General features: G+C 53.8%; 7 protein-coding genes across 7 annotated transcripts; 5 read left to right on the top strand and 2 right to left on the bottom strand.

Moving 5' to 3' along the window:
- Positions 1-1,378: 1,378 nt before the first annotated feature.
- On the top strand, positions 1,379-6,049 carry KRP23_952 (Type II inositol 3,4-bisphosphate 4-phosphatase; the record flags this gene model as incomplete). The annotated part of the gene is made up of 1 exon (XM_067894873.1): positions 1,379-6,049. The coding sequence occupies one exon, from the start codon at positions 1,379-1,381 to the stop codon at positions 6,047-6,049; it is 4,671 nt and encodes a 1,556-aa protein (XP_067751519.1).
- An 86-nt stretch (positions 6,050-6,135) lies between these two features.
- On the bottom strand, positions 6,136-8,615 carry KRP23_953 (uncharacterized protein; the record flags this gene model as incomplete). Its single annotated transcript, XM_067894884.1, has 4 exons — positions 6,136-6,375; positions 6,449-7,999; positions 8,081-8,518; positions 8,586-8,615. The coding sequence occupies 4 exons, from the start codon at positions 8,613-8,615 to the stop codon at positions 6,136-6,138; spliced, it is 2,259 nt and encodes a 752-aa protein (XP_067751520.1).
- A 222-nt stretch (positions 8,616-8,837) lies between these two features.
- On the top strand, positions 8,838-10,465 carry KRP23_954 (Ankyrin repeat domain-containing protein 2A; the record flags this gene model as incomplete). Its single annotated transcript, XM_067894895.1, has 7 exons — positions 8,838-9,008; positions 9,082-9,183; positions 9,248-9,443; positions 9,524-9,713; positions 9,781-9,969; positions 10,045-10,243; positions 10,319-10,465. The coding sequence occupies 7 exons, from the start codon at positions 8,838-8,840 to the stop codon at positions 10,463-10,465; spliced, it is 1,194 nt and encodes a 397-aa protein (XP_067751521.1).
- Positions 10,466-10,862: 397 nt separating this feature from the next.
- On the bottom strand, positions 10,863-12,555 carry KRP23_955 (Zinc finger protein ZPR1; the record flags this gene model as incomplete). Its single annotated transcript, XM_067894906.1, has 2 exons — positions 10,863-11,875; positions 11,952-12,555. 2 exons carry the CDS (start codon positions 12,553-12,555, stop codon positions 10,863-10,865), a joined length of 1,617 nt encoding a protein of 538 aa, XP_067751522.1.
- A 239-nt stretch (positions 12,556-12,794) lies between these two features.
- Positions 12,795-14,147, top strand: KRP23_956 (Kinesin-like protein KIF22; the record flags this gene model as incomplete). The annotated part of the gene is made up of 1 exon (XM_067894917.1): positions 12,795-14,147. One exon carries the CDS (start codon positions 12,795-12,797, stop codon positions 14,145-14,147), a length of 1,353 nt encoding a protein of 450 aa, XP_067751523.1.
- A 473-nt stretch (positions 14,148-14,620) lies between these two features.
- Positions 14,621-15,119, top strand: KRP23_957 (uncharacterized protein; the record flags this gene model as incomplete). The annotated part of the gene is made up of 2 exons (XM_067894928.1): positions 14,621-14,965; positions 15,030-15,119. The coding sequence occupies 2 exons, from the start codon at positions 14,621-14,623 to the stop codon at positions 15,117-15,119; spliced, it is 435 nt and encodes a 144-aa protein (XP_067751524.1).
- Positions 15,120-15,177: 58 nt separating this feature from the next.
- KRP23_958 (DIS3-like exonuclease 1) lies at positions 15,178-19,323 on the top strand (the record flags this gene model as incomplete). Its single annotated transcript, XM_067894939.1, has 1 exon — positions 15,178-19,323. The coding sequence occupies one exon, from the start codon at positions 15,178-15,180 to the stop codon at positions 19,321-19,323; it is 4,146 nt and encodes a 1,381-aa protein (XP_067751525.1).
- Positions 19,324-20,122: the final 799 nt, after the last annotated feature.

The raw sequence follows: 20,122 nt of genomic DNA on the forward strand, positions 1-20,122 counted from the left end.
TCGTAGTTGTGACCATTTCAAAATTGGTCGGAGCAAAAAATCGACAAAATTAAAAAACTCCAGTAATATTTCAAAAGTGCACGCTGGACTCGTGCAGCGAATGCATACGGCAGCAACTCCCACAGCGGCGCTGGGGACGTGACTGAACAGCGCAGGCCCATTCAACCAGATACTGTTGCTTTCAGTTGGTAGATGTCCGAGCATTGGACATTCAGATAGGCTGAGCTGTATCGCCACCCAGATGGAAAGCCAACTGAATGATGATCTACCCGGTGTCTAAAGGTGCATCTGCACAGCATCCTTGTGTTTCGCGGCGTGGCCCACGCCGTGAGCGAACTATGACAGCTGAGCGCAAGCCGCGTAGCTTCTGTTGGGGCGGCCTGCAAATCCAGCCGCAATGCAATATTTGGGTCCCAACTTGGGACTTCCAAGCACTGCATCGATGGGAATCCCAAGTTCGGATACTTGAAGTGATCCTGCGGTGATCCGTGCAGCCATTGAGTCGACGCGCCGACAGCACTATCCAACACTGTACACCGATAGCATTGCTCACGAACGATAGTGTCCAGCGAGGTGTGCCCACCCTGCGTTTTCCATTTCATGCACTACCATTTGCAGGCTGCAAGTGAGCCCGTCGTCGCTGTGCTGAAAAGTTTTCTTTGAAGGTCGTTATGGATGCACCAAGGGCTGCCTACGTCCCTACCTACTAGAGCAATTGATCTCGAGCACCACATCGCAGCAAGCAAGTCGCCGTGGATGCTTGTGTGCTTTCAAATTAAGAGCTCTGCTGCGGACAGAGAGTAACCGGCAAAGTACCGAGAGGGTATCTTACGACTCGTAAGATAAGTTACGAGTCGCGAGCGTATCCGTTGTTCCTATAGTTGCCCTTGACCCATACGTCCCGAAGGCAGGTCTCATTTTGCACGGCTTGGCATGAATCGAGTGGATCGAGCGGCAGCGACGCCGTCGTCATTAGCCGGGCGGCCGCAAGTCGACAGTCGCACGGGCACCACATGCGCATTACCAAGGTAAGGCATGACAGCCGCAGTGTACGTTTCTCCAAATAGCAGTACCGTGAAGCTCCCATTTAGAGCAAATTTTGGGCATTCCAAGCAGCGCCCGATCGTAGCCACATCCCTATGCATACATTTTTCAAGTGCCATCCACTGGCTCTTGTCGGGAGAGAGGAAAGACGGAGAGAAACGCCCGCATTAGCGAGAGGTCGACCCGCCGCGCGCGTGATATCGCTCTGCTAGTGGCACATCGACACAGTGGAGACGCTCGCCGCCTCCATCGTACCCAGCAGCCAGGAACGACATCGCAGCCGATTTCCAAGCTGGCGACGCACAGCGACGCGTTAAGGGCGGGGAATGCCAAAATGTCCCCGGGCGGCTCTGCACGACTCAAGACGGCGCTGCTAATGGCGGCGGCGCTGCTTCTCTCGCAGGTGGATGCGGCCATGGACGACTTCCCGGCCTCGCTGGCCTACAAGTGCGAGTCCAACAAGTGCCTCTACTCGACGGACACGAGCGGGACGCTGTACACGGACCCCGTGGACTGCGTCAGGGACTGCCGCACGTCGGACCTGCAGAACGTGGACGAAGGCAGCGACCTGTCGGACGTGGCCAGCCTCACGGTGCAGTCGTCGCTCAACGGGACGTGCGCCAACTGCTCGCTCGTGGCCACGTCCACGTACAACTTCCCGCAGATGCTCGAGACGTTCGACCTCACGGCCGCGTCTGTGGCCGCGTCGTCGTGTAATTTCTCGTGCGAGATCACGCTCAACACGCCCACGCTGTGGGTGCTGGAAGGCGAGGCCTCCGACTGTTTTGCAGGCACCACAGAGACGGCCGTGGACTGCTCGCGGGACGGGAATGCAACCATCATGTCGCTGGATGCAGACGCCCTTGCCGTGCTCATGTCAGTGCACAACAGCTACGACTTTGTGGTGGACCACGTGACAACAAGACTGGGTCCTGGCACGTTTACAGAGTCCACGACGCTGGCCATAAAGTTCGAGGGAACGGGTTGTCTCTCGTCCTCCAGCAGCGACACAGGATCGACGTCTTCTAGTACGCAACAGGCCTTTGAGCTGGACCTGACGTCCGATTCGTACGAACTGGTCGGCATGTTCACAAACACGGCGATGGAAGCAGATGACGCCGTTATTATGAGCTCGACGCCGGTGACGCTTAGTGTTACGAGCGGTGCTGTGCTCAGTGCAGGTGCGTTCTTCTTGCTGCGTGTGGCAAGCGACAACGAGGAGCAGTTTGGAAACTTGATTGCCAATGTGACGACAGCGTCAATGCTGCTGCCCGACTCGGAAAGTTCAGCGTCAGTGGCTCTGGGGCTCTATGTTGGCGCTTCCAATGTTTCGTTTACGATTCCAGACTCGTTCACAGGCAGCATCCAGAACGGTGACACAGTGAACATTACATTCGGGACGTTCCAGAACCCTGCCAACAACTCGGTGGCAATTGACAAGGTGTACCTCTCGGCGTATCAAGGTCTCGCTTCTGCCGTCGATAACTCACCTATCAAGTTCTATGCATTGGACGACGCGAGCCGCTCACTCAAAGCTGCTCCGCTGGATATCGTGACGGTGGTGGTGTATGGCGCCTGTTTCCTGTTCTCACTAGTGATTATCCGGTGGCACGGCTTGCCATTGACAGTGAATACGCTCTGGACAGATTTGGTGGCGATTTCGGCACTGTTTTCATTCGCTGCGGCTACCGGTGGATACCTCGTGTGGGTCATCCAGCCTTCCAAGGCGTATGTTCACTGGTACACAGCGCAATACTTCTTCAATACCGCGATGATTCTGTCGCTATGCTTTCACTGGGCAACTGTGCTGTCGTTCAAGTGCTTCAAGAAGCTTAGCTTCACGTCACCAGTCGTGCTAGCGTACGTATTGATTAATTTGTGCGTGCTGGCCTTCATTGTTGTGGTGTCGGTGATGGCGGAAGAGAAACTGGAGTGTGTGTACGACGTCAAGTCGACGTCGTGTTCGTCGGAGGATGAGTGCGCGCTGTCGATTGCTGCCGAGGGAAAAATTGTTCGATCTGCCATTGAAGACTGCGATATGGAGGCATTCTACTTGGCTTTTGGCACAGGCTTCATTGTCTACACGCTCATGCTGATGGTGCTCGGCTGTATGGTCATGAGCCGTGGACGGACGCTTATGCTGAACGAAGACCCGTCAGATGCCCGTATTCGCAAGTCTCTCACGATCTTCTACGCTATTATCGCCACAACATGTGTGCTCTACGTCTCAGCGCAGGTCATCTACATCGCGCAGTATGTGTCTCACAAGGGCGAGGACAACCAACTTTCGGACGTGGTGTGGTACATCTTCATCGTGTGGCTGCCTCACAGCTTGCCACCGTTGCTGTTGCTCTTCTTACAGTGGAACCCAAGCACGGAAAACTTCCGGCAGGATGAGGCGCCTTCGGTCGATCAGTCTTCCAAGGAGGATGTATTCAACTATACACCACGGTCGTCTGGCTCGTCAAGTCACATGCCGTACTCCAAGCTGCTGCGTGATCGCTTAAGTATGGGCGAGTCGATGCTGAACAACGATGAGCCTGGCAGTCGTTTGCGCATCATTGTGCGCCTCAAATTGCCGGCCACCTTTGATCGCGCCTGCTTTGTGTCGCTTGATTTTTACTCGTCCAAAGAGACGATCACCTCCAGCAACTCACTGCACAACATCTCAAACGCAACTGCCTGGAAATGCGTGGGAACCACTGAGCCGGTCGGTGTAGTGGGCGAAACCGAGTCTGTGTTGACAACAGGTTCAACCCACGCCATTTTCCCATTCGTTGCCGTGCTTGAGGTGCCCGTGATCGGCCCTGCTTCCAATACGTTATTGCGCTTCATGGTGCACGCTAGTACGCTAGGAAAGCGTGATACGTCGACGAATTATTTGGATCGTTCAAGCTCCAGCTCACGCAGTCAAGACACGTCCTCGAACCCGCAGCTATCGTTCCAGATGACTATGTTCCACCCTGTGCTAGAGTTTGTGACATCGTCGCAGGCTGTACTAGACGCAGCAGCTAGTGGCCACTCCTTGAACATCCACCCATCGGATGATCACACGTGCGCGATCTTGGAGGAGTTCCCGTCTTTGCAGAGTGAAATCAACACCATCTTGATGGGCAACGCTAAGAACGCCGAGCTGAGCGTGCAAACAGTCATGATGCCTGGCGACATTTCGAACCGCGACGAGACTTCATCTCACAAGAATATCGGCAACATCATCCGATTCTTCCAGTACGATACGGAGGATGGCGGCGGCGGCCTTGTAGTGGAAGATCTGCAGGAAAGCGTCTATTCCAACGCGATTCCGCGCCAGCTGATTGAGTTGATTGCAGCTGAGCGTCAGGAGCAGGCCGACCGCGCGCGCGAGGACCTTCACAGTTTCCTCAACCAAAAGAAGGGCAAACAGAACATGGGCTTCTACGGCACACTGATCGGTCAAATTCAGGACGATACGGACTCTTCTTTGGCTCGCGAGTGGCTCGAGGATCGTGTACGACGCCGCAAGGAGTATGTGACCATGCTCCGCAGAAACATCCAGTACCTGGTGAACCGTGACAAACACAAGAACTACTTCAAGGCCAGCGTGGAGAAGAAGTCGTCGGATTTGCGATTCGTGCCGATTAATATGCACATTCAGGACCTATTGATTGGACCTACAAATGCGTTCATCAATGACGAGAGAAGACGGTCATCGAAGGAGGTATCTGCGTACGACTTCACGACTGTTGGCGCACCAGCAGCACACGTATACAAATTCAATAAGGGCGGCATTCTGTCCTACCAGAACAGACGCAAAAAAATGGAGGCCAAGATCGCAGAAGCCGACCTTGACCTGTCTAAGTGGCCTGAGGAAGTTCGTGAATACGACGATCTCAAGTGGGACTTGCAGCTGCGTATGGACTGCGCGTTTGCCCAAGCGATGGCGTCGCTCACATGTAGCTTCGTGCGAAAAGTGGAGGTTGCAATTCAGAACCCGGACGTCGTTCGTGGCGAAGATATGCTGCGCCAGTTCTCCAGCCTGGGTTTCCTTTTCCAGGTTGAGTCACTGTTGTCCACACACGGCAAGGAAATCGGCATGTTGGAAGACATGGCGGGCTCGGTGGAACATTTGAGCTGTGTGGCGTTTGTGATTCAAGATGTTCGTGATAAGCCCATGAACCGTTTCTCGTTCCGCATGTCACGCCGCAAAGATGTGGCTGACGAGGCCGGCGTTGTGAAGGTCACTGTCTCGAACAAGACGGGTGCGAAGCGATCTCACATCAAGTACATCGTGACAGTGCAAGTCGCCACCAGCGAAGTGGAGCTGCCCGAGCGGCTGGCTGCTGGCGGTGAGATTCATGTGACGCCTGTGCTGTTCTCGCAGGGTATCAATGAAATGCAGACGATTGCCAATAACACGGAACGTGCGAAGACGGAGCTGCAGGATATCATCAACTTCCGCAGTCTAAAGCCTCTGAAGACGTTTTGCGAGAAGTACCGTCGACTTGTGGTAGCTATGCCTGCCAGCGGCTTGAGTGGTTTATCATCCTCCAGCCGTGGTCGTACCGGCTCGCAGCGCTACAAGGCCATGTCAACGGACTCAACAATCGCATCACCTCTGCATCTCACGCAAGATGAAGTAACACAGGAGCTGCGCGGTCTTGAAGCATGTATCAACGAAGCTGCGCAGAGTCTGGTCAAGACGAAGCGCACTGAGATTTTGAAGCGGTCTTCCGACCTATGTCGGGAGCTTGGTGGTGGACGTGTCACGGTGTGCAAGAGTGCCAAGGATCGTACAGCTATGTCTGTGACATTAGAGCAGGTACGTATCTTGCAGCGCCATCACGACCTGCCGGAACACCGCGTTCCTGCCACGGTTTCTGTAATGCGTAGCCACGGTGTGCGTATCGAGAACGCGCTCAAGAACACGGGCAAGCGCCAGTTTGCTTTCAACAAACTGCAGCGGTCGCTGTTGCCGGAGGATTATCGTTGCCCAGACCAAGTGGGTGGCACGGGCAACGTCAGTTAGAGTGCTCGCGCTGCCACGGAAGAGGTCAGAAGCCCGCAAAGGTATACAGATCTAATAGTAATTTTGTGTTTCCATCTTGGCGTTGACTAGAGATCGTTAAAGTTCATTTGAGTGACGAAGGCTAGAGACTGACTGGGGTTGAGCCCTGGCTTGGCTGAGCTCAGCACCTCATTCTTCGCCTTGGCGAAGAAAAGGTCGGCACCATGCTTGGTGGGCGAAGTGGCAAGTCGGGCATCGGCTTCGAGCTGATTGCGCTTTCGCAGCTTGGCCATCATCTCCTCGTCCGAAATGCCCTTCTCCGCTGCCACCTTCTGCTTCTCCACCAACTACATCAATCACAGAGCACTTTATCGTGAGCCTCAAGATGAAACCCAAACATAAGCAAATTAGCCCCTGTACCTCTTTCTTGCGCATGACCTCGGCGAAGTGCCGAGAGCTGCTCATTTTGAGGATATCCCGCGACGGCACCATTACGCTCATCTGCTGTCCGTCAATATCCGATGCGGCTGCAGAAACTTCGGAGCGTGCTGAATCGGGTTCATCATCAGGGATAGTCAATCCAATTCGAGCCGCCATTAATGCAGTAGACGGCAGAGCTCGTGATGCTGGTCGAACACGAATGTTATTTTCGTGAAGACGAGGATCATTATTTGCTGTTGGTGACCACATCGCGTGGCCGTCTTCCAGCAACTCAAGGTGGGCATTATTACCATCTTCAGGGTTGTTGCCCTGCAAGTTGTCGTCTCCAGGCCCATTACCGTCCGCCCCAGCTCCATCATACCCACCGAAGCTGTTCACGGATGAACTGGACTGACCAACGACTTCTAGGATTTTCGTTAGCTTCAGCTCAGCCATGACCAGGTACCCTGCGTGCTCGCCACCTGACATCAATGACAGCATAGAGTTCGTCGGTGTCATGCCGCTCGAACCCGTCCCATTTCCGGTTGCGCTCGCTGCACCTCCAGCCCCAGCGGTGTTATCACCGATGCCAGTTTCTAGTACGTCGTCAAAAGCCTGGAGCCGCCGTGCCAACCCGAACGAACCTTGTCGAACGGCTGACATGACACCGTCCAACCGCTCGAAAGCCGATTTATTCACCTTGAGTGCAGCCTTGGCTTGTTGAATTTCGCTTTCCAGCGTGTTGTACACTTCGCGGTTGAGTTCAATGCCTCCAATACCGGACGCCTTCAGCTCATTGAGTTCCTTCAGAGCCTCCTCTTTCTCTTGACGGACACTGATGAGACGTTCCTCAGCTTGAGTTTTCTCCTTATCTAGAGAAACGCTGGTAGCAGCTTGAGCAGCAATCTTTTCAACGACCTCACGCAATGTTGAGGCCCCCATCGCAAGCTTGAGCTCCGCAAGAACCGCCTCAAAATCAGCGTTCTTCTGCGACTTGACTAGATTTGCAGCGTGTAGTGCCTCGTTGGCACGTTCACGGTTCTCGATGCAGCGCATTAGCCGAGCTTCTTCCTCAGCTGACAAGTCTCCACGCATTTCAGCAACCATTTCGGCACGCTCTTGGGCCCTTTGCAATCGCCACGACTCCATTTTCTGCGAATTTCGAGCACGAACCTCGTGGTCTCCAAGCTCTCGTGCTCGCGCCTTGCGTTCCACCTGGAGTTGTAATTGAACCTCTTGCAAGAATTGAACGGCGCGGCTCTTACCGACCTCGAGCTGTCTGCAAAGCATTTTCACTTCTTCGACTTCGCGCTCACTAGTGTCGACTGCCGCAGCCATACCAGTTAGTTGTGCATCCACGCGCAGTTGCGTGGTTTGTAATCGCCGAATCATGTGCTCGAGCTGCCGCCGCAAGTGCATTTGCTCCTCCATGCTACTTGTGCACTGTGCGATCAGCTGCTTGATTTGTATATTCTTCTTGGATACGGGGGTATCCTGCTTCTGCATACGGCTAAGAGCGTCGTTTTCCAATTGCAGAACGCGTAGTTCATCCTTCGAAATACAACAACAAGAGATTAGTGTTTGTCGAGATACACCATAACTTTATACCCACTTCTCTGCATCGTGACGTACCAATAACCCGTGTAGCTCGCGCTGCCTTCGATCCACCATCAGTTTGAGTTCGTTAAATTTCCTAGCGTTTAGATGAACGCCATCTTCCAGACACTCTATGTCGCGCTGACTTGAATCGGTCTCTGGTGCTGCACTGTTTCCGTTCCCCTCGTGCAAACTTCGGTTTGAGCTGGTTAGTGGCGAATCTCGCCCAGGTAACATGATAGGTGTGCTGGTCTTACGCACAGCCTCCATTAGTTCGCGCTTGTGCGTGATCTTCTTTAGTTTCTGCGTGACGAGCCCGCTTTTACTCCCACTAATGCCATTGGCAGCGTTATTACTCGAAAACATTTCATACGCCCCCTGGGTAGAAGTCTCTGCTAGCGGTAGTAGCCTCATTCGCCCAGCTAGTCCAGTACGCTTCTTCGGTTGTTTTTCATTATTCTTCAAGGGGGTGTTCTGCCAAACGCAGTCACGTAAGCTTTCGAGAAAATACCAACCGATATCACTAAGTGGTGGCACGTACGCCTGAGATGTCGGAAAACTCGCTTGTCATCTTGATGCTGGCGTGTTTAGAGCACGGCCTCTGCTGCTTCTCGTAGATGCACTCGACAGAGCTAGCGTTCCATGTCGATTCTCAACACACAAGGCAAAACGCTTGAAGGCGGGGACCCCAAAATGATAATTGAAACGACCACCGCACAAAACTTGCAAAAAATAACTCGCTCGAGACCGAGGTGATCAACATTTTCGCTACCACTTTCAAACACCCTTCAGGATGGCGGATCCCTCCAGCATGAAAAGCATGCAATCGCCCATCCAGAAGATGGAACGAGACTCGGCTAGCAACATTTGGACGATTTGGTATGCGTCGCAATTCGGCAGAGTGGAGCGTGTTCGCTCACTTCTGGATCGTAACGCTGTTGCCTCTATTGATGTCCAGGAATTTGTACGCAAACGAAATTTGACGCTGCATTCGCTTGTTGTGTCTTAATATCTAATCCTCTTTGCATTGATCCCAGCGAACACGCTGGAGTCCGTTGCACTTCGCTTGCAGGTACGGTCACAGTTCCTTGGTGGAGCTTCTCGTTGCTCGAGGTGCAGACGTGGACCTACAAGACTGGGTAAGATGCGAAACAAATAATTCAACAACTACTTCATGCTCACTTTGACTCTTGTCCGTCGCAGCTTGGAAATACACCTCTGCATTTGGCGGCTGGGTGGGGAGACCTGCGGTGTGTCACGTTGGTGCTGGAAGGTGGTGCTGATGTTCGACGACAAAACAACGGAGGCGAGACCCCACTGAACGTAGCAGTCTCGCTAGCCCGCAAAGATCACGTCCGATTGCTGAAAGATTGGAAACCGCTAGGTTTTAGTGCTGAAGGTTGGTGCTCTTCAAACGAAAAACCTGTACGATGTTTGTTTTTCTCATTGTACAAATCGGTACGATATGTTGCTGCACAGAGTTGACAGAGTATCGGCAACAACTTATTGCTAATGACACCACGCACAAAGAGTTTGAGCGCGCTCTCGCGGAAGAATTAAATCCAAGTATTCGGTTAGAGCTCCAGGCACTTCATTTCAAGCGGAAGTGCTTTGGCGATAACCACCCCGGACTTTTGGCGACATTCAGCAAACTCGTGAACCTATACATGTGAGTTATCTCTGTAAGATGGTACGTTAGCGGGCAGAGGTCTGACAGTCAATCTACTGTGGGCTAGAGACTGCAAGAAAGTAGCTGATGCCTTCGCCATGGCTGATCACGGTCTCACGCTGTGCGAGGCGACACACAGTCGCACCCACCTGGAGACGGCTCGATGGGTCAGCGTGTTCGGCGAATTGCTTCTACTGCGCGAGAGCTATGACCAAGCCATTGATTGTTTCATGGAGGCGTGCAACACGATCACTGGGTTCGTGTTATCTCTTCGTGAGCTTTCGCAACTTCACATTTGTTTTTCTTACTCATGGACTATGCCTTCTTCCAGTTTGAAAGGAGAGGCAGACCAAGAGACGTTAATTGCACTGGAAAACCTAGCAATCGCGTACGAGCAGGCAGGGAAGCTGGAAGCTACTGAGACACACTTGAGGGCTCTCTTACGTTTATTGACTGAGCGATATGGAGGTGGCTACAACGCGAAGCTATTTCATTTGACTATACGCTTGGCTGCAGTTCTTCTTGGTCAGGTAGGTAAAGTCTATAGCTTTTTGAACATTGTCGGCCAAGTAATGTTTATCTTGCTTTGTTATTGTATTTTTTAGAAGCGAGTGCAAGAAGCGCGTAAGCTGTACACTCAGTGCTTACTTCACGCCGAGAACCTGTTTGGAGTCACAGACGACCACACTGTAGTGTGCACCGATGCGTTGGGCAAATGTTGCTTCTTGGCTGGCGACTTCAAGGTATGCTAGCACAACAGGCATACATTCACGAAATATTCACCTTTGGATTAACTCGCTAGTGCGCAGGAAGCGGAGACGTACTTCAAGCGCTCGCTCGCTGGAATGATGAGGTTACCAAGTCCGAGCACAGCCGAAATCCGAGAAACCCCGTTATCTCCATCCAGGAAAGATCAATTCCGCCGTGCGCAGAGCAACCTGGCGATGGTGGCGGTAGCCACAAAATCCACCCAAGCAGTTCACGCCCAACTTGAACACCTAGGGTACACGTTGACAACAACAACTGGTAAAGTGCAATAGGAGTCTTCTATTCTGTAGAGGGAACTTGTATTCGCAATGGCGGCTGCGCGTCACAAGACACCGAGCTCTCCCCGCATGGTTGTTTTACACCCGCCATTGCAGCCTCATCCTACTGCTGTTCCTCTTCCTGCTGCTGTTGCTGCTGTCGCACCTCCATCACTGCAGTCGGGTTCGGGTGGTATTTGGACGGGTCAATAGCACGGCCGCCTCCCATGGTCTCCTTGTCACTACGGATCGGCTCGGCCGGTTTGCCCTCGTCCTCGGCAATGCTGCCCAGGCCAGACGACTGCACATCAGCCGAGTAGTTGTCCACCTTCATGTCTGTAATACCCAGCACATCGTCCTCGAACTCCGTGCGCGTGAACTTCTCCGCAGTCATGTAAGGATCGTCATCGGCAGTGCCAAACGGCGAGTAGATGAAGCTGTTGGCCAGCGGGTCCTCCAGGATGAGCGTGAAGGGTTCGGCGCCACGCTTCAGTGCATCAAGGCGCGCCAGCCAGGCGTTCAGCAGCGAACGACCACCGTCACTGTCACCAACAGCGAACGGGTTGCCCTCCTCAATGTTCTGGCGAACCTTGTCAAGCAGACCCTCCACAGTCGTGTACAGTCCACCCAGCGACCCGTGTGCCATCTCCAGCTCAATCTCCGGGATGTTCACACAAGCCGAGTCGGACTTGAGGATATCGCGATCCAACACGTGAGGGTCATTGCTCACATCCACCTTAAGCGTCATGCGTTCACCCTGAGGCGGGATTGCGCCACCGGCCTTCACCTCGTTGGTCTTGAAGCCACAGGCCTCGCAGTTGAACGACATGATGATCACTTCCTTGAAGTGGGGAATGTCCGTCATGCACATGCACGAAAATCCCGGAGCCTGGCAAGCGAAACAGTTTGCAGGGATCTGGATCACCTCCTTCTTCGCGATGTTGGCCTCCTCCACGAACTTGTCCAGGCCTTCGTTACGGTGCGGCAGCACGCGCGGGGCCTGCGAGGGCGTGTCGTGGGACATATCGGGCTGCAGTCCGCAGATTAGGTCCTGCTGCTCCGAGCGGTAGTAGTGTGTGACCTTCGTCTTGGGGTCGGCGGCAGGTGCGTGCGGGTTCTCAATGTGCGAGTTACCAGCTGTAAAAATCCAAGTAGCAAAACCACAACTTTATCAGTCTCCCATAAGCCACCACAAACCATCACCCTAACGTACAAGGGTCGTCCAGCACGATCTTGAAGGGCAGCGTGATGCCGGCCGACATCAAGGCGAGCTTGGCGATAAACTCGTCGATCTTCTCGGTGGTCTCGGGGTCGATCTCTCGGCGGTGGTCCTGGTTCTCACGCAGGTCCTCGATGGCCTTCTGGAGCACACCTTCGATGGTGTTGATGCTGCCGCGCTGCGTCTCGCGCGGGATCTCAAAGTCGAGCGCCGGGAAGTACACGACGCCCGCGTCGGCCTTGATGAGTTGGCGGTTCAGGTCCTCGGCGTCCGTCACATCCAGCTCGATCTTGGCGCCCTTCTCCTGCACCTTGCCGCCAAACTGCACCTCGCTGTTCTTGAAGCCGCAGTGCTCGCACTCGAAGGACATGAGGATCACCTCGCGGAAGTACGGGATCATGGTGAGCAGAAGCTTGGTCGTGCCGTCCTCGTGGCAGTTCATGCACAGACTCTCCATGGTCGTGACCTCGGGCACGTCATCCTCGGCCTGCAGCGCGTAGATGGACGGCGCATTGGTCTCGTCCACATCCGGGAGGTGGAACCGCTCGTCCACGTTGGGGCGCGTGCCGCCCAGCACATGCGGCGCCTTCTCCGACATCCGCCTATGTGTTGGGTATCAAAAGTGCGTTTGGCTGGCCGAGGCACCTTCGTCTTGTCGCAACGTAAGAAGGCAGTTACGTTGCACCACCAGAATCCTTACGTTGCGACAAGACGAATGTTGCGCGGAGCTGATTCTGAGTTGGGGACTATTTCTGATTTGAGTTACGTACAGTCTGAAACTAGACCGATTCCGTCACCGCCGCCAAGGCCGCAGCGCCGCGGACAGCGCAGAAGCCCATGCAACTGAGCGTGGTGGTGCGTGTACGCCCTCTTCTTCCCCACGAGCAACAGCACCATGTCGCTGTTGATTTTACGCCTGGGATGGATCAGGACCCCAGCACTTTGACCCTCTTGGCGCCCGAAACAGATCCCATCGACTATCACTTCGCGAAATGCTACGACGAGAGCACCACTCAGCGCACACTGTACCAACTAGAGGTTTCTCCAGCTGTGAATGGCGTTTTTGCCGGGCTGGACACGATGGTGCTCGCCTGCGGGGCTCCCGGCGCTGGCAAGACGTTCACGATGGAGGGCAACGAGCGTAGCGTCGGGATCATCCCGCGCTGCATCCGAAGACTGTTCCAAGTTGCAGACGCATTGCACTATGTGTGCATCGTTTCAGTCTCTTATACGAAGGTATTCAACGACAGAGTGCAGGATTTACTGGCGACGGAGACGGCTGATGGATCTGTGGACTTGCTCGGTTTGACCGAGTCGCGCGTTGGTAACTTACAGGAGTTTACAGCGCTTTACCAACGTGGACGTTCAGTGTCTGCAGCGAAATTTGAGCAGAAGTCCTGCTGGAGCCTGAGCATTTTAACGGTGCGAGTGCTCACAAAAAATAAGGCGGGTGGTGAGCCGCATGATGGCAAGCTACATTTCATTGATATGGCAGGATACGGCGTCAATAGGCCAACGGGAAACAATGGGTTGAGTCTGAAAGAGAGGGGTGAACGCGACAACAGCCTGGCCAAGGTTATGGCGATGGCCAACGGGAAGGATACTAGCGGATCTTGTAGGCCATTCCGCGAGAGCAATCTCACGCAGCTGCTACGGAGTAGCTTGGATGGATGTGGTCATACAATTATGTTGTTCAACGTGTCTCCTTCAGCAACTACGTACAAGGAGACCGTACAGACTCTCAGCTGTGCACGAGACGCTCAAGATGGTTTGTTGTCGCAGGTCGTGGCTGACTTAACCCCGAGCAGAAGTATTCATGTGCTGGACCTTGCAGCAGATTTACTGAAGAATTCTTCGCTGACGCCAGCTCTAATCGTAAGTGGGAATGATCGTACCAATTTTGATCGTACCAATTTGAAGAGACCGATGCCAAATAGTGGACATGCGGTATCAACTCCTAAGGCTACAAAACCTTCCAAGGGCAAGAAGCGCCTCATGGTGTCTCCTCCAGCTGTAAGTCCAGTGCAACGAGTATTGGTAGCAACAAAAGACGATATAAACAACGACAAGGTCGAGATGTCCATGGAGGAGAAACTACTGCGGTGGAAGCAAGTGAAACAAGCCTTGCACTGCAAAAAGGAGGGAAAACTTTGGCTGCGGGCGGTATCAAGAGAAAGCTGGCTGAAGTGAAGACTATTGGCCTCACCAAGGCGACCTCGGTTAGGTCTCCGGTCCTACATGGCAGTGTGCCACGTAAGAATCCTCTAATGTCTGTTAACAACGACCACAAGAAGCCGACACTAGCGTCGCCTCCAATGCCGGCAGCATCCTCCCATAATTCGGCCGTCAAAGGGAAACCTCGTCTATCGAAGTCAAAGGATTGCGGCAAGACTACCAAGACAACTCCAGAGGTGCAAGCTCCGGATAACGTAAGCGCCCAGAACCCGATAATGATCGAAAATGATCGAGAGATGCCTGTCCCCATGAGGCATGCGCCGTCAAAGCCAACTCCCGTTTTGAAGAAACCATCACCAGAGCCGAACCACTCGTTCCTGTGACCCACGAAAACGTTTGGAAGAGACCCATCTCTCGGTAAGGAGAACCAGCACGAGGTGTCTGTTTTGCACAACCAGAATCTGCCAGCGCCGGTCGCTACTGTGGAGATGAAGCCAGAGCTGCTGGCCAAGGACCTTGTCAGAGTCGCTATCGCATTCGAGAAGAAACGTCGGCTTGCGACCGCTTTCTGCATCTTCAAGCGGGCGAATCACGTACTCCCCAAGAAGAGCGCGAAATTGACCGAACGACTCGCGAGTCTGGAAGATGAATGCGCCGCTGTAGCAGATCAACTACCACCTCAAGAAATGCTCACCGCTTCCTACATGGTAAAAGTCCTCGAGAACGACCTAATGTCTGTACTGAACGACGGCTCAACAAAGGAGCTGACAGAGCTGTACGCAATCGGCAGCAAGCGGGCCGAATTGGTACGCGATGAGCGTCCATACCAAAAGGTATGCGTACTTCTTTTATCAGCTGAGGGCCACCACTTCAACTAACTTCGTGTTGTTTGCACAGCTCCAAGAGCTGCAAAAAGTGTCAGGCGTCTCGGCCAACGTCGTCACGAAACTCTACGAACATCATACACACTGGGAAAACCACCAGTGACTACAATGTAGACGAATTCAATGTACCATTGCTCACACGTCACATATTTTCATCCGACATGGCTACTCTTCTCTCATTCGCCAAAAGTGCCAAGAAGATCACGATGGCGATGGCGTGGCAGCTCCAGGAGCAGGAGGAAGCTCGCCGCTTGCGCACGCTGCTGCTGCAGCAGCAGCAGGACGAAGAGGAAGCTCGACAACTTCGCGTGGGATTGCGGCAGCACGGAGCGCCGCGCTGGGAGGCGGTGCACACGGACGCGAGCTTCGTGGAGCGCAGTCGACGCCGCAAACCGGGCGCTCTGAAGGCCCAGGAGCGCTATCTGCGTCGAGACGTTCACTGCGGTGTGGCCTCCTGTGCTGTATGTCGCCACGCTCGCGCTTTGGCTCCGATTCGAGTGCTTCCGAGCGTCAGCGAGGGCGAATACGTGGTGCCGGATGCTTTCAGTCTGATCCAGTGCATGGAGCTGCTAGAAGAGGAGACGCTGTTCTGTCGAGCGGCGCCCCGTCTGCTGGTGCTGGAGAGCGTGCTGCAAGCTGCTCTGAGACTGGCACCGAGTCGAGACGCTTCCAGGCTGAGGAAGTTCTTCCGAGACGAAGACCAGCGCACAAACGGCGGCGTGAGTGTCTATTTGTTCCCGGATCAGCATCATGTGGCCACTTTTGTGGAGACCTCCATGGAGGAACTGCAGGGAGTTCGTGATGATCGAGCGGTGCTCAAGACCATTGAGTGGTATGTGACGCAAGGCCATTTGCCGCCTCAAGCGCGGGTGGTGTTCATGACGAGAGACATCGACGCGTCGTTGAGTGTGCAGCTGACAGCGTCGGTGAATGCTCAAGCTTCCACGTGCGAGACGTTTTTGGCCGAGAGACTGCCGAAACACTCGGCGGATACGGCGTTTTTGCTGGAGCTTGCTGCCAACACGGCCGAGGCTCTACGGTATGAGGAAGCTCAGCGCCTTCCTGACGAGAACGGCAACGTTGTGGGCTCGCAATCAGAATTTGCACCACACTATAGACTGGCACAGCTGGAGGAGTTGCTAGCACAACCTTTATCTCGAGTACTGGTGGGGAAACTGGAGGTGAGCACGCACAATCCGATGGAAGCTTACGTGCTGGTCGAGGGCCCCCATGCTGTCGAGAAGGTTTTTGTCTTTGGACGAGCTGCAATGAATCGTGGTGTGCATGGAGATCGAGTGGCTGTTGAGATGCTTCCCAAAGCGCACTGGCGAGCACCACAAAGCGATCGATTGCTGGTACACTACACGCAAGAAGAAAATGAGCATGAGCACGAATCCGAAAGTGCTCAGTTGGAGGTAGACGAGCAAGAGACTGGTGCGATCCCAACAGGTCAGGTTGTGGGCATCATCAGCCGCTCACCTCGGTATCATGTAGCCACCGTTATTGCGTCTACTGTCAATGCTGGTGACGACTATGCGCTTGCTGTACCGATGGACTTGCGGCTACCTAAGATCCGTTTGCGGTCCCAGCGACTTGATGCACTCCTGGACAAACGCCTCAAGGTTGTAATCGATAGTTGGGCTGCAGACAGTACGTATCCAAATGGGCACTACGTTGGAATTCTCGGCGCGCCCGGAAGTTTGCAGACGGAACTCAGCGCGTTGCTCGTGGATAACGAGGTGGAGGAGGCCCCTTTTAGTGAAGCTGCACTAGCATGCCTTCCATCCAGCGATGAATGTCCAATCGATATCGAAGCTGGCTGTGTAGCCGAGTGCTCAACAGCCAAGAGACCTGCCAGATGCGCTTTGTTAAACTGGAAAGTTCCTAATGATGAGGTTCCCCGGCGTCGTGACTTGCGCAAATCACACCGCATTTTCAGCGTAGATCCTCATGGCTGCCAAGATATTGACGATGCCATGTCAATTCGACGTCTACCTAATGGCAATGTGGAGCTTGGTGTGCACATTGCTGACGTTTCATACTTCGTCGAGCACGAATCTGCATTGGACCTAGAAGGGAGAAGCCGGGGTACAACGGTTTATTTGGTTGGGCAGCGACTTGATATGCTGCCTTCCGTGCTTAGTGCCGATTTATGTTCTCTTCACGAGAACCGAGATCGTTTCGCAGTGAGTGTGATGTGGGAGCTGGATGGTGAGACTTACGACGTCGTGGAGAATTCAACGTGGTTTGGGCGCACGATGATCCGCTCGTGCTCATCAATGACTTACGAACAAGCGCATCGCCTGCTTCAGGGAGTTAGCGCCGACACCGATGATGCACCGCGGCGAGTCTCGGTAAGATCACAACCCCCGCCAAACGAGCACGTCGAAGGTGTTGCGGGAGGGCGTATTCCTCTGGGGCTTCAGAAGCATATTCGTGAAGACCTCCGCATACTTACCGATGTGGGTCGCCGGCTTGGCCGTACGCGTGGGTCGCAAGGTGGTTTGGATCTGTCGAAGCAGGAAGAGGTGCGTTTTTCCTTGAACGTCTCCGAGCTGGGCCAAGAGGACGTGGAGATCACAGTGAAAGAGAGTTTGGAGATTCATGGCACAATCGCCGAGCTTATGATTTTTGCAAATTCGACAGTGGCGCGGAAACTCATGGAGCGATTCCCTACACATGCATTGCTACGTCGTCACCCGCCTCCATCTGGAGATCGCTTTACACAGCTTGTCCAGCTTGCAAAGGCACGAGACGTAGTTATTGACGCTACCAACAACTTTACGTTGCAGCAGTCACTAGCAGCAGCGGAGCGCTCAGGACGAATGGACAACAAGACAATGTCACTGCTCAAGTCTCTTGCAGTGCGTGTTATGACTGAGGCCGAATATGTGAGCTCGGGGGCAGTAGCAGCAGGAGATGCAGCAGCTGCAAACGGCGACGTTACGCGGTTTGCACACTACGGTTTGGGCCTGCAGTATTATACGCATTTTACCTCACCAATTCGTCGCTACGCCGACGTCATCGTGCACCGCCAGCTCTTAGCAGCGATTGCGGCTCCGAATCCAAGTCGTGGTTTGCCATTACACCAACCGCCAACGAACATATCAGCGCCGTTGGTACTTCCCAAGACACTTGCCCCTTCTGTGTTGGAGACTGAAGACGATGAGGACTTTCTTGATAATCTCATCTCGTCGGTGGATAGCCAGCTCCAAGTCGCCGCAACCTCTCAACCTAAAGAAGTGATATCTGCTGTGGTTGAAGAGGCTGCGATGAACGCAGACAACCTTTTCCCGCCTAAAGAGTTGGTTCCACTAGCACAACACCTCAACAAGAAGAACCGGCAAGCCAAGCTAGCGGCATACGCCTGTGACGAGCTGTTCTTGGCCCTGTATTTCAGTAGCCACACCGTGAAAGTACCAGCCATCATCACGGCGCTCAAGCAAAACGGCTTCATCGTGTACGTACCCAAGTATGATCTGCGTGCTCCGGTGTATTTGCGCGACAAGACCGGTGTCGTGCAAATTGATCCGCTGCTGCTTAACGTACGTATTGTGGACACCGACCCGGCTACGGGGGCCTTTGCTGGCGCCGAGTGCATCCGCAGAATCCCTCAAGCCCAGCTTGTGTTAGATAATACCGAACGCGAAACCCTTGAGGTCGTGGCACCTGACGACAAGCACACTGCGTTCCAGATACTGGACGAGGTGGAGGTTCAGATCTCATGCGACCTCACAGCTTCAGGTGCTCGTGTTCCACGACTCCAGTTGCTGCTCGTTGGTCGTGCGAGTGCAGCGCGCAAAAAGCATATTGCGTCGTCTCTGTCGGAGCTCCAGCGCGTAGTTCAAACTAAGAGCGAAGCTAGCAACGATCTGGAGACAATGGACGTCGTTGAGCAGTCAAGCTTTGGCGAGGAGTCCTCGGCGACGAATCTGTACCAGCTCCTACTAAATGCTCCCAATCTCTGTCCATCAGCAAAGACCCTTGCTCGCCGCAACCCGACTCCAGAGGAGGAAGAAAAGAAAAAGCCTGGTTTCAAACGCCGAGGCCCCGGACGCCTCGTCTTCGGCAACTTTTCAACCAATTCGCGCCGCCATTATCAGCACAAGCTCGCACAATACATGGACATGCGGTCGGATGCACGCGAGGAGGAGCTTAAAATTCAGCGATTTGGAAACGGTTCGTCCGCGATAACCTCAGCCCAAGAAGCTAGGCGTGCTGAGCGTGAGGCCCTCTCACGCACTCAGAAATTGGCTGCGGAGAAGAGACATGATCGCATCAACCGACGAAGCAAGACTGGCAAATAGATGCCGTCCGTAGCCTCATACTACGAAAGTACTTGGCAATACAAAAATGTTTTGGGCATTTCTTTTACGAAGAACGATGTGGTTCGGCATGAACCAGCGGTGCTGTTGACTCGAGCGTGTCTCTCAAACTACAGTCCTGTGTACTTAATCTTTCGGCCGTCGAGCCGGTAGACCTCTAGGCAGCGCATTTTCATCGAGGCAACGAGAGTCTTCAACTTCAACGGCGAAATAGCGTCCCAAGCTTTCTTGATAGCCCACACAAGCTGCTCCTTTGTGCCATACTGCTTGCCGTTCATGTACACTGCTCGAGCTAGTATCCCCCACAAGTTTTCCATCGGATTCAAGTCGGGAGAGTTAGCTGGCCACCACATCACACGCACGCCTTGATCCTCAAGATACCTCTTGGTCACCAGCGCCGTCTGGATGGAGGCGCTATCATACTGAAACTCAAAGTCCAGCCCGTGATGCAGGTGCGCGAATGGGAAGAGGTACTCGTCCAAAGTGTCAACGTACTTCTTTGCGTTCTGCTTGCCCTCTGATAAGGCCAATTCTGACTTTCCTTTTGAGCTGAAGGCGCCCCAAATTGATACACTTCCTCCACTGCATTCACCATTAGAGTAGATCTGCTTCTCCTTTCGCAAGTCACGCCAATAGTAGTGGCATCCGTCGGGGCCATCCAAATTAAACCTTCTCTCATCAGAGAACACTACGGCATTCCACTTGGGGCCGTGCTCCACGTACTGCATCACCCACTTCAACCTGTCAGCGATATGATCGGCATTAAGCTCCGGGCAACACG

This window comes from Phytophthora ramorum, assembly GCF_020800215.1.
Source record: "Phytophthora ramorum isolate Pr-102 chromosome Unknown Phyram_PR-102_s0001, whole genome shotgun sequence".
Taxonomy (NCBI): Eukaryota; Oomycota; class Peronosporomycetes; order Peronosporales; family Peronosporaceae; genus Phytophthora; species Phytophthora ramorum.